Source organism: Pseudophryne corroboree, chromosome 2, assembly GCF_028390025.1.
Source record: "Pseudophryne corroboree isolate aPseCor3 chromosome 2, aPseCor3.hap2, whole genome shotgun sequence".
NCBI classification, from domain to species: Eukaryota; Metazoa; Chordata; class Amphibia; order Anura; family Myobatrachidae; genus Pseudophryne; species Pseudophryne corroboree.
The window spans coordinates 491,609,136-491,623,220 of record NC_086445.1 but is presented as its reverse complement, the minus strand read 5'-3'; the positions used below and the strand labels follow the sequence as shown (position 1 = coordinate 491,623,220).

The 14,085-nt window shown below is 46.5% G+C and overlaps 1 protein-coding gene across 6 annotated transcripts in view; it reads left to right on the top strand.

Moving 5' to 3' along the window:
- Nucleotides 1–14,085, top strand: part of REPS2 (RALBP1 associated Eps domain containing 2) — a 286,422-nt gene that overhangs the window by 80,431 nt on the left and 191,906 nt on the right. For all 6 annotated transcript variants that reach the window (XR_010226433.1, XR_010226459.1, XM_063953934.1 and 3 more), the window contains one exon: nucleotides 9,202–9,304. Coding sequence is in view for 4 of the 6 variants with exons in the window: in XM_063953934.1 (XP_063810004.1) it covers nucleotides 9,202–9,304 (103 nt within the window). In the remaining 2 variants the exon portion in view is untranslated. The remainder of the gene's footprint in view (nucleotides 1–9,201; nucleotides 9,305–14,085) is intronic.

The following is a 14,085-nucleotide window of genomic DNA, read 5'->3' as shown; positions in this document are numbered from 1 at the left end:
CAAAATGAGTATCCATTGAGGAAACTACATCAGCTGACTTGGAGCTGTGGGCAAAAAAATTAAATTGGGTTTTGATATCCATCTGCCTTATCCTAACTAGACTGAATTTGGAAATTTCCTCTGTATACTGTCATGATTCTGATAAGCTGATATTCTTTTTTTAATAATTTACGTTCAACACTTACATTGTAGTAAAAATAATATATTGTTTTACATACTTCATGAGGGCAAGCACAGGAAGATGGGTGGCTCCCCTGAGTAGCACCATTGCTATTTTAGTGGGTTGCAGCAGACTTCATCATTTTCACTTCTTGGAGAAATGCACCAGAAGGTTACATGCGGGTATTGAGGTAATTTCCGAGTCATGGGACTGTGCAGATCAGTGGGAGATTGATAGGGAGACTAAAGAGATGGGTGTAGGACAACTGCAGCTGCGGGATCAATACGGGATCCCGGCGGTGAGCGCAGCGTGTCCCCTCATGGACTCGTTGCGCTCGCCACGCTTCGGGCCCGGTGGCGACCTTAGGTCGCCACAGGTTTCTATTCCCCTCCGGGTGGTGGCGTGGACCACCACCCAAGGGGTAACCAGCCGGCGGTCAGGACTCTGATCGCCGGTATTTCAGCTGGTGTCGTGTTTCCGGCGTCTGTATCCTGACCGCCGGGATCCCGACATGTGGTCAATTGACTGCCTCCCGCAGCTGCAAGCATGATCTCTACCTCTGTATGTTACAAATCAGAATTTATTTATGGGCACAGGTACTAGGACCACTGGGCTATGAAGATGAAACTGACTGGAACTGGATAACGGACTGGATGCCAGGCTATGCAGGATCCCAGGCTGGGACCAGCTATGCTGGGTCAGATAATGCTGGAAGCAGTAGTGCTGCAGAATAGATCAGAAGCAGTAACTGTATCAACCTGACTGAAACTGGTATTGCTGGAGACTGGTGCTACAAAGCAGTTCTGAACTGGAAACTAACTTAACCAGACTGGAACTGGGATTGCTGGAGGCAGTGGTACTGCAGAGCAGGTCAGAGCTGGTAGCTGAATTAACCAGACTAGAAGTGGAGTCTCAGACAACTTGAAGACTGCTTCTGACTATGTAGTGATTACACTTGTACAGTATATGGGAACTGTGGAAGTGAACACACTATAATATGTGCATACTGCAGAGGAATACAGAATATAACCTGGCTGCGCAGGCAGAGGGCATCCCTAATTCAGCAATGCAATTGCATCACTGGCTGCCATTTGCATGCTGGGTGGCCACCAGCATGCGATCGCAAGCAGTTGCAGTTTTGGTAGTTTAGTTTTTCGTTTTTATCTAAGAGGACTTCCTGAATATGCAGGGCAGAAGAAGCCCAGATCCTTAAGAATGGACTTAAAAGATATGCAGCTTGGTCCTTATTGTGCTAATGAGTCCCTGCGGTCTATTGCTGGCTTTGGGGCTTATTTTGCACGCAATGCCGCAACTGAGCGATTATTGGCAGTCAGGGCCGGTTCCGGGGCTTCTGGCGCCCCGGGTGGCTTTAGGGGGCGTGGCTTCGTACAGGGGGCGTGGTCATTTACGCCCCCTGTACAGACTGAATTGATGTGCGGTGCGCGATGACATCATCGCGCACCGCACAGTAAAGGACCTGTCCACGAAGGTCCCTTCCCAGCGGCAGCGGGGGGGCAGGGGGCAGCGGGCAGCACACAGCAGCAGCGGATCTTGCCCTGGTGCGGCGCCCTGCGCCCTCTGGAAGGCGGCTCCCCGGGCAAAAGTCCTGCTTGCCTGTGGCAAGATCCGCTGCTGTTGGCAGTCTGCACATGTGCCGCGATCACACTGCAAACGTGCAAAGCTACCTTTTGCGATTCCTATTCCTTGCAGGTATCAGGATTGAAAAATTTGCAATCCCAGGATCCCCGGGATTGGCTTTTCCCGATGTGTCTGCCCCTCTTGCCCCGCGCGGCACCGCCCCTCCCGTCTCGTCTCGCCCCGCCCCGCACACATAACTCACCATAGTACGGAGGCGGGAGGGTGGGAATCATCCTTCACTCTTGGCGGGGATTAGCGGCGAGAGGCATACAGCGCAGTGTGAACTGTGACTGCACGTCATACTGCTCATGGGGAGCCAGGAGGAGGGAGTGGGGCAGCGTCTGACCGTTTTGAGGACGCTCAACGCTGATCCCTCAATCCCCGGGATTGGAGTTTCTAATCCTGGTACTGAATCCCGGCTGTTTTTTTTTTTTTTTTTGCCTAAATCCCGGGATCCCGCTGATCCTGATTCCGGGATTGGCCACCCTAGCGATTCCGCATGCAGTGATATTTTTAAAGCAGAGTAAGGAACCATTTGGGGAAAGTAACAGAGTGGCTGCATAAACACAGGCGTGTCATTGCCGTTTTTGAGGCGTGTATCTGCTTCAGCTGCGATCATGTGTGTAGAAAAACATGATGCCAGCATCACTAATGCCACAGCCAGTCTATATAGCCACAGACTCACTCGGGAAGTCAATGTTCCTTGTTATTGTGTGGATGCTGCATATGTATACACAGTTGCTGAGTGCTGAGGAGAACTCCGATGGGCATCTATATTCTTTTTCGGGTGGCAGCTTCACTTGCGATGGTTAGCAGTTCTGTAGTCTGAAAATTCGCAGCTGCGTAGGCACGTGCGTACTAACAGGAATTAGGCTGTGTGTCTCATCATCAAGTTATAATTCATGAGAAACTGGAGAAGGTAATTTTAATACAGATGTAGTTAATGTGTAATTGAAAGAAATTAACAACCATCTGTATAGATGATACTCTAGCGTTAAATCATTTTAAAGATCCACTTTACAGGGATGCACAAATGAAAACTGGAGTGTTTATTAAACACTAAGTAGGTAAAGATACAGTATCATTAATAAAGAATGGGATCATATGGACAAAAGGCAATTTGGCTTTCAGCCAAATCCAGGGGCCACTTCTCTCTGCTCATCCTTCTGGACCTCTCTGCTGCCTTTGACACCGTAGATCATCCTCTCCTCCTCCGCACACTCCAAAACGCTGGCCTCTCTAGCACTGTCCTTGACTGGTTTTCTTCTTACCTAACTAACCGCTCCTTCTCTGTGTCTGCCTCCAGCACCACCTCACACCCTTCCATCCTTCCTGTTGGTGTCCCTCAGGGTTCTGTCCTTGGACCCCTTCTGTTCTCCCTGTACACCTCTTCCCTGGGTGCGCTCATTAACTCATTTGGCCTTCAATACCACCTCTATGCCGATGACACACAACTCTACCTCTCATATCCTGATCTGTCCTCCTCTGTCCTCTGTCAGGTTTCCAGCTGCCTCTCCGCAATCTCCTCCTGGATGTCTGAACGCTCTCTAAAGCTCAACATGGACAAAACTGAACTCATTATCTTCCCCCCATCCAGAGCAACACCCCCGACCAATATCTCCATCATTGTTGACAACACCACCATCTGCCCCGTTCCCCAACTCGGCTGCTTGGGCGTCACTCTTGACTCCTCCCTCTCCTTTGCACCCCACATCCAAGCTCTGGCACAATCCTGTCGTTTCCAGCTACACCACATTGCTCGTATCAGGCCATATCTCTCCCAGAATGCAACTAAACTCATCATCCACTCACTGGTCATCTCACGACTTGACTACTGCAATGTTCTCCTCACTGGCCTCGCTTGCTCCCATCTTGCTCCCCTCCAATCTGTCCTGAACTCCGCAGCTAGGCTAATCTTCCTCTCCCGCCGCACCACATCTGCCACTCCCCTTTAACAAAATATACACTGGCTCCCATTCTCCTACAGAATCCTCTTCAAACTCCTCACCCTCACATACAAGGCCATCTCTAATTCCACTGCTCCCTACATCTCCAACCTCCTTTCCCTTCATACTCCCTCCCGCCCCCTACGGTCGACTAATGACCGTCGCCTCTCCACCGCCCTGGTCAATGCTTCCCATGCACGAGTTCAGCATTTTGCCCGTGCTGCACCCCTTCAGTGGAACGCACTCCCCCGCTCCATTAGACTCTCCCCGACCTTGCAAAGCTTCAAACGGGCACTAAAAACCCACCTATTCATCAAAGCATACCCTCCCGATGCATAACCCAGTGCTGAAGCCGCGCCCCTGCCTCATGCCGTGAACACCTCAGCTTTGCTTGCATACTGCCATCTGGCTACCTCCTACTTGCCTGCACCTCTTGTCATCTGTCTGTCGCCCCTCCCCACTAGATTGTTAGCTCTTCAGAGCAGGGCCCTCTTTCCTCTTGTTATCTAAGCCCTCGTCTCGACACATTTCACTCGCAGCTCTCCCCTACTCAATGACCATCTTTATCCTGCTAGTAAAGGCTCATCTCCATCTATGGCCACCAGCCTCTAGTAGTACGATGATCACTCCATCAATACTTACATCTTAGCTGTATTATGTCTTGAGAACGTGTGGTGCTCTGTTACCTGTACTCTATTTCTGTTATTTATTTACTGTAATGCTATGTTTTGTCTCCCTGTACTGTCCTTTGTACGGCGCTGCGAAACACATGTGGCGCCTTATAAATAAAATGTAATAATAATCCTTTTCTGGTTTAGGAAGCTTCCAAATGGAGTTCATTGCCTATACACAAACTTCTTTTCCAATAGAGGATGGAAGTGCATTAATATATCCTATTGGCAGAAAAATGGAAAGCTGCTTTAAGAAAATGCATATTTCTTTAGGTAAAGCCCTGATTAAAATGCACTGATTTCAAGAAATGAGTAGTTATTGACTAGAGAAGCAGCATTCTATGTCTACTCTTAAGCAGTTTTTTCATCCTTTCAAGAATGATGAAAGTAAGTAGGAACCAAAGTTCTCAAAATGGCTGTCGGTTATAACATACTCTAAGGATATGCAGAAAGATGTATGCTCTCCTCCCAGCAGCAATGATTCTACTTGCGGCAGCACAAACGGTGTAATGGTTAGCATTATTTCCTCACAGCACTGAGGGCATGGCTTTGATTCCCACCATGGCCCTAACTGTGTGGAGTTTGTATATTCTCCCCGTACTTGCGTGGGTTTCCTCCGGGTATTCCGGTTTCCTCCCACAATCCAAAAATATACTGGTATGCTAATTGGCTCCCTACAAATTAACCTTAGCGTGAATGTGTGTGCGTGTACATGTGGTAGGGAATATACATTGTAAGCTCCACTGGGGCAGGGACTGATGTAAATGGCCAAATACTCTCTGTAAAGCGCTGCGGAATATGTGTGCGCTATATAAATAACTGGTAAATAAATAAATTAAATAATGGTAATAAAATACTAGGAACATGTTAAAATTGTGGCCCATACCCCAGTGTTTTACATGACGAAGAATGACCACATCTTGTTATGTTTTCTTATGATGGGGAAACTCTCGGCCGATATATCAGCCGCATCCTCCGCTGGACAAAGTGTCACCTTCGAGCTCTGTCAGCAGTCTTCATTCCTGATGTACTGAATTGGGAAGCCAGGGCGTACATTTGGGTGAGTGGGCTCTACATCTAGATGTCTTCCAGTTAGTGGCCCACCGTTAAGGCCTACCAGACATAGCCATGTTGGCATCTCAGCACAACCACCAGCTGCTGAGTTACTGTTCCTGCAGCAGGGATCCTGGCGCTCTCCTGGTAGACGTTTTGGTGGTGCCATGGACTTTCCCACTCATCTGTAGTCTTTCCTTCATTCTCAGTGATCGAGCGAGTACACCACAACTTCAAATTGGAGGAAGCACTGTGATCCTGGTGGCTTTGGATTGGCCACGGCATGCTGATTTTCTGGGCCTCTCCATCGATGCTCTTCTGCATCTGCCTCTCTGGATGGATCTTCTGTCTCAGGGCCCATGCTTCCATCTGGATTTGGCATGTCTCACTTTGACAGGGTGGCTCTTGAGACATCTGTCCTGACAGTGAAGGGATTCTCCAGAAGAGTCATGTGTACCAAGCTTAATGTCCAGAAATTTTCTCCAGCTAAAATCTTTTCACCATGTATGGCGGACGTTTTTTGAGTGGCGTTCAGCCAAAGGCTTTAACCATCCGCCATGCCTATTCTGCTGTGGATCTTCCTGCCCCTTCCGTGGTTACTACTTATTCCACCTGGTCTGTGGCAGCATATTGGGCTGCTCAACATGGTGCTTTTGCGGAGAAGCTTTGTTTAGCTGCTACCTGGTACTCTGCCCATATTTTCATTACTTTCTATGTGTTTCCCTCTTGCCTCTTTGGCAGCAGCATTCAGGCGAAGGGTACTCAGTGCAGCTCAGGAGCATCCCCACTCATAGAGGGCAGCTTTGGGATGTCCCAGTGCTATGTTAGAGAACGAAGAAGAAAAGGAGATTTATGTTCTTACATTATTAAATCCTTTTCTTCAACTCCATATAGGGGACAGGGCGCCCACCTTGATGCACCTGGCTTGCGGGTTATAAGTTCCTATGATACCAGTTCTCTGCGCACCTTTCCTCTGTGTGTGTGTGCAGGTCATCCTTCTCCCTCTCCTCGCACCTTGCTGTGGGCTTGCCAAATAAACTGGCTGACTGTGGCTAGGGGGGGGAATAGAGGAGAGGAAGCCTTGGGCTGCTGGGAAATAAATATTATCTATTTGGGCTAAACCCAGTGTTATCCCAGTGCCCCCCATGGAGTTGAAGAAAAGGATTTAACAAGGTAAGGACATAAATCTAATTTTCTTACTTTAATAGAATCTTCAGGATAGAGTCTGCACATTCTATTTTACATCAAACCCTCAATTCCTCAGATTTGGAAACTGTGACCCCAATTTAATTTAAATTGTCTCCCATTTGTACTGTCTACTTTTACAAATATCACCGTCCTTTAAAAGTAGCTTAACATATAAAATATATATGCTGTCTCCAGGGTCGGACTGGGGCATGAAGGGCCCACCGGGGGAGGGGGGGGGCACAGTGGTAGGGGTCCATATTTAAATGTGTGGCCAGTTTCTAGAGGGGGTGTGTCCAGCCACAACATTGGTTTTCTTAACCATTAGAGCATGCATGGGCTGGGCTCTTTGATAGATATATTTAGTAAATACTGTTAGTGCATGCATGATAATGTACCAGATTAATAACAACAATGCACTGTAGACAATAAACCATAGCCCTGTGTAGTATTAGGTAACATATGTTTAATTCAAGAACACAGTCTGGAACCTGATCCCTATGGAGTTATTGCAGCTATACCATATCATTTTCCACCACAATTTCTAAATACAATACTACTAAGGCAGCTGCAAGTGTAACAGGGCGCCGATGCACCTAACATCACAATGTCATGCAAGGGGTGAGGCCGCCATCATCGGGAACTGCAGCAGTGCCCCTTGTGTCATGAGAATGACCAAACACCTGCACAGACTGCAGGGTGCCTGTCTGAAGTGTCCACCAGACACTTCAGGTGGCACTGTAGCAGTGATACTAGCTTCTGGGTCCTGTTCCTTAGTTACAGCCCTGGGTAACTGTTTCAGTTCCATTTAAAAAAAAAAAAGTTAAAATTGGATGAAACGTGAACATTATTTAAAATAATAATATTAAAAGTTTAAAAAAAGACAAAATATTCGAACAATACTTGTTTTAATTATTATTGGCGTCCATAGATGTAGTACTAATAGTAGTAAGGACACATAACCGATGGGTGGGGGTAGTAGTAGGGACACATATGAGAACTGGGGGTGGTGGAGGCTTGCTAGAGGGCTTGGGTGATACTTAGTAGTGACACACAGGGTGACAGTGGAGTATACTGGACTCGGTCAGTACCTGCAATTCTCTTGGAAGCCTGGATATGCTGACAGGTGACATGAGATCAGAGCAAGTGGCTGTGTGGTTGAGTCTGCAGGGGTGAGCCTGCTCCTCACTAAAGCCTCCTAAGCTTCTCTCCCCTTCAGTGCGCTGCTCGGTCTTGGGGGATCAGTCCCACTCTTGCTCGGTCTTAGGGGATCAGTCCCACTGCTGTGGGGCCCCACCTCGTGTCCCGGGTCTCTATTTTGAGCAGACAAAATAGTGTTTGTCTCCAAGTGACTGTCACCTGATACCGTAGGCTCTCATGGGAGACTTTGTCAGGGATGTAAGTGCCATGAGATAATTGTGGGCGCATATCTTAAGCTATGTGTGAATTTGAGTTATGTGTACGGGGAAGCGAAGCCTGTTTCAGAAGTATCTTTTGCACCTAGCATGGGGCTGGTGCATGTTCCGATACAAATTATGATTGTTGCGGCGGGCGGTGTAAAATAGGTGGGTGGCACTGCTTTCCACTTACAGACGCACAAGCCACCAGGTTAGTTGATTGGATATTTGCATTAGCAACTACAGCATCTGAGTGCGACTCAGTATCAGCCCAGAAAGTAGTCCCAGATCACGTGCGTCTGCAACACCAGGAAGGAAAGAAATTGACTAGACTTAGAAGGGATAAAGTGTAGAGAGGTAAAGCACTAACCAGCAGCGGCTGCAGCCGTGCTGACCACACAGTGCAGGGAGGAGGGGGGGGGGAGGTGCCGCTTAGCACATATAAATATACATGTTATGCTGCATGTAATCTATGTGCTGGCTGGATTTCCCGGAGATCTGCAGCCCTGTGTGTATCACTAACCCCATGCGGAACACGGGACTCAGCAATAGGATTCATTCTCCTTCCAAGTTCACCCCCAGTCTCCTGTGGAACTAGCCAATGGGAGTCTGGGGGCGAGTTTAGGAGACTGAAGCTGAATGCTGAGTCTGGGTAACGCACAGCGGCTGTAATACACACATCACTGAGGATCCTCAAGGTAGCCAGCCAACACATACTATATATTACATACAGCATAACATGTATGTTTATATGTGCTAATCCCCCCCTGGCAATTTTGACAACTTTTTGCCCTGAAATGTTTGGAACTATAACTTTTAGTAATATTACTGCTCGTCCATTCATATGTCACAGGTATGTGCCAGGAACCATTCCTATTCTCTAATTCTACTCCCCAAGACGCTCATTTTTTACATAATTTACATGAAAAAATATGTTTAGTTACTTTATATGAAGTTTTGAAATTCTATACACAGAAAGTAATCTATTTTGATTTACTATGTCATATGCTCTCTCTTCTTGCTATAATGTGTACTTCTTGTGCTCCTAAATAAATACATGCCATATACTGTACGTATATGACATATACCTACTTCTTTATAATGGTTTGATAGTTTTAGCATTTTTCCTAACAGTTACATTTTTCTTAAAGTTAGATGTGAAGACCATAGTGACATCACCTCAAAAATCTTCTGTATCATCTCCAAACTATGGATATGGAAAGTCACAGAGCAGTCCTGACCACCACAGCGGAGGTAAGATTACATGATGTACTGTTTCCTGTATACATGACATGGAAAGCAACTGCACTAAGAATTTGTTAATTTCATTCACTGCATATATTAATAATATTGTCTGTTTCGGATAGGGATTCCGATCCAATCCCAGGACCCCGGTCAGACAAATCGCCACCTGGAACCGCCTACCTGGGTATGGTGGAAATGCTGCTGCAACACCTCTTGGTTGGTGTTGGCTGATTCCCACTTACCATGGACCAGTCTCTGCAGGGTAACTGGCAGAGGGCTTTAGCTCTAAGGGGGACATGTACTAAGCAGTGATAAAAGTGGAGAAGTTAGCCAGTGGAGAAGTTGCTTATAGCAACCAATCAGCATTGACGTAACATTTATAATTTGCATACTATAAACATATACAGAGCAGCTGATTGGTTGCCATGAGCAACTTCTCCACTGGCTCACTTCTCCACTTTTATTACTGCTTAGTACATGTCTCCTAAAGACACTGGGCTCAGTCCAAAGCAGAGTACGGAATAACATTTTGCGCTATTTTGGTGGTGAGGATACAGTAGTTGAGTCGTCTTAAAGGCAAGAGGTTTATTGCTCATGAGTTGACTAGGACGCATCAAGAGACGATGCTGATTAATTTGATATGCAACACATATATCTGTGTGCGTTGCGACAAAGATGCATTTTTGGGGAAAAAAGACACCCAACAACAGGACCTGGCACGTTAAGAGGATTATTTGACATGACTGCAGCAATGATGCATGAGGACACATCTGTATGTGTTTGATTATTGTTTGAAAAACAATAATTGGGGTAACTGTGAATTAGTAGGTTGAACTGAAGAGCTTCCTAGTGGAATGTGAGTTTCCTGAAATTTCTCTTAGTGGTGGCAGAGTTGGAATTTTAATCATGAGTGGAATTGATACTGTGGGAGTGTATTCCTTGTATAACAGACTAGGAGGCCGCTTTGATTAACTCTGTGTTAGAAAACCTTATCACACCAGGCTCAAGTGAGTGCTGACTAGACACATGTCACTGACTGCAGTTACAGATTGAAGTATCTGGAAACCGGCTGATCAAAACAAACACCGTAATGAAACAGGTACTCTTCAGGGACGTGTGGTCAGAGTAGGCAGGGAAGGCAGAGCCTCACCTGTCATACTCCAGTACACTCCAAAGTTTTGACTATAAAACTTATTAGAATAATACAAAGACGATATTTATAACTTACAAATATCATCTTTGGATTAGTCCACAGGTTCTCAAACTCGGTCCTCAGGACCCCACATGGTTCATGTTTTGCAGGTCACCTGTACATTTTTAAAATGTGACAGTTGGGGATACACAGAGCAGCTGCTGGGTGACATGGAAAGCATGAACCGTGTGGGGTCCTGAGGACCAAGATTGAGAACCACTGGATTAGTCGAATCATTTTATAGTCAAAACTCACCTCCAAATCATGTGTATAAATCTGACTCTGATACTAATCAGTGCCTTCCCAGATGTTGACCTCACCGCACCTGATACTCTTATTAATGCAAATTCACATACTCTAAGTAGGATGAGCCCACAACTTCTAGTAGATCTGTTGCAATTTGACACACTGGTCATCTTCATGTCATAAGTGACTGGGAAACTCTAAAAAACAAGTTTTAGTCTACCGACAAATCATTCTATCAATCAGACTGATTTGTGCTGTTTGGAAAATTGTGTATTTATTGTGTATCTGTAAAATGTTTAACCCACGTCTGGAAGACCCAGAAAGTTCAAATTTGATACAGTGCTAGCTTTCAGCTCACTAGGAAAATTCAGAAATGCCTTGAGTAGAGCCTAGATTCAAGTCTACAGAGCATTACTTCTGGAAAATGTTTAACCCACATCTGTAAAACATAGAATGTTAAAATTTGGAACTTAGCCTTTAGATTACAATTGATAGGAAAAGGCATAGAGGTTCAGTGAAGCATAAGTTCCAATCTATGGAACATTAGCTCTTCACCTGCAGCTAAACCACTGAAGCAGTGTGACATTAACATGCAATCATATACTTAAACTACAATCATATCTGGGCCCCCATGCAAACATATGATTATAAACTGTCCCAAGTTATACCAGTATGCTAGTTCGATGGGAACCTGTAACTCTTTGTCACTAAAGGAGAGGACAGAGCAAAGAATCTCTACATTTGGTACACAGTATGCGATTAAATGACCGGCTGTCGAGATAGTGCCGGTTGGAATCCTGACCCAAGGCCGGTCTTCCCACTTAGGTGGTGGTCCACGCCACCACCCGAGGAGGAATATAATAGTGTGGAGGCCTAAGGTTGCCACTGGGCCCGAAGCGTGGCGAGTGGACACGCGCTCGCTGACGGGATTCTGCCTGGCGAGTTCCCGGCGTCTGTCTCCTGACCGCCGGTATCCCATACCGATCCCTTGTGCACTGTTAGCTTTTAGGTGTAAATATTGTTTAAAATGAAACATTGGTATTTTAAATACAAATACAGTAAAGTAATAATTTAAAGCATCCATGGAAGTACATCCTTTCTCTGACGTCATAGTGGATACTGGGGAACTGTACTTTAGTACCATGGGGTATAGATTGGGTCCACTGGAGCCTGGCACTTTAAAAACCTTTAGTGTGTGTATGTGTGTGCTGGCTCCTCTCCTCTATGCCCCTCCTACCAGACTCAGTTAAGAAAAATGTGCCCAAGGAGCCGGGTGCATTCCTCTGGAGCTCCAGAGAGTTTTCCTTAATTTTTTATTTTAGTTTGTTTTTCTCAGGTAGTACTGGTTGGCAACCAGTCTACCTGGTTCTTTGGTTTTAGAGGAGGGACCGAACCAACCTCCTGAGGGTTAATGGTTTGTAATCCCTGCTGACAGGACACTGAGCTCCTGAGGTGCTTTTTCACACACCACACTGTGTGTGCACTCGCCAGCAGCAAGCCGCCACCCTCTAACACATAGGTCTGCAAACTCGGTCCTCATTACCCCACACAGTGCATGTTTTGCAGGTCTCCTCACAGAATCACAAGTGAAATAATTAACTCCACCAGCGGACCTTTTAAAATGTGTCTGTGAGTAATTAATACACCTGTGCACCTGCTGGGTTGCACTGTGTGGGGTAATGAGGACCGAGTTTGCAGACCTATGCACTAACAGATACCAAAGAGACGCAGGTGCGGTGAGTGTTAACACTGGGGTCTCGGTTAGCGAGTCCCTGGTGCTTTTTGGCGGTATGTTGCGCGGCAGTCACTGGTCACGAGCTGCGGTGCCCGCCGCGGACGAGGGGTATGTAACGCTACGGGGTGCTCAGCATCTGTCAAAAAAATGGTATGTTCGTAATATTAACATGGACACAGCCAGTATAAATTTATAGGGGCCGCGCGCCATTACAAGGGCTGGGCTTCCCGGAGAGCGGGACCAGAGGCGAGAAAGGCGCCATTTCCTGCTGCGGATCACAAGGCTGCATGCACGCTGCTCCTCCACGGACCCAGGCTTTTCAGGTTCTGTATTGGTACCAGGGGGTCATAGCAGGGAAGGGGAGCGCATCATCGGTAGCACCGCATCAAATAGGTAGTGTGGTCCATATACACAGCGATACACTGCACTGTTGTGTTTGTATGCTGGTCTCCATTTTATCTGTCACTCCAGGGGCTCTCTAGGGTCTGTGTGGAGGTATTCAGTGGGATTCACTGCATTGTCACTGTAAAAACATGTCTGCTGACAAAGTTATGTGTACTGCTTGTAATTCTACCCCTTCATCTGGGGAGGTCCCTCATGTGTGAACAGTGGGGCAGATGTATTAACCTGGAGAAGGCATAAGGAAGTGATAAACCAGTGATATGTGCAAGGTTATAAAGGCACCAGCCAGTCAGTTCCAATATGTAAATTAACAGTTAGGAGCTGATTGGCTGGTGCCTTTAGCACCTTGCACATATCACTGGTTTATCACTTCCTTATGCCTTCTCCAGGTTAATACATCTGCCCCATTGTTCATTATCCCCACGGGAAAGCAGTTCACAGACACCTGACTGGTTAGATACATTTAAGAGCATGATTCATAATGTTAATTCAGAACTGGCTGCTGCTAGGAAGGAGAGACAGGTGTTAAGACAGTCTGTTGATTGTATGGCTAAAGCTGACGATAACAGAAAGGCTTCTCAGCCCCCTCTGTTGGTTTCACATAAACGCTCACTTCCACAAGTGCTACAGTCTGATTCTGACCTGCCTGATTTTTATCAAACAGATGATATGGAGGAGGACAGCTCTCTATCCCCTGGGGTGGAGGCCCTCATTTATGCTGTGAGGGAGGTTCTTAACATTCCCGATCAGGAGGCAGAACCAGATAAAGAACTGTACTTTAATGTAAAACCAAAATCATCAGCCACGTTTCCTGTGTCAAAGGAATTAAACTTCCTGGCCAGGGAGGCATGGGTGAACCCTGACAAAAAAGTCAAAACTCCTCTAGAGGTTGTTATCCTCCTTTTCCCTCCTGGCCGAGGCAGGAAGGCACAGGAAACCCCCCTCCCCCTTCCCCGTCAGCCAATATGTCTGTCTAGACTGTCAAGAAAATTGGTACTACCAGTACCTGGGGCAATATCCCTGAAAGACCCAGCTGACCGTAAAATAGAGACCACTCTCAAAGCAATATATACGTCAGCGAGCGTCGCACAACGTCCCACGATAGTTTTGTGGTTGTATTTTAAGGGCGGTGGTCAAGTGGTCTGATAATGTTATTAATGGGTTTGACTCCCTGCCCCAGGATGAGATCTTTACTCTGCTGCAACATATACAGGA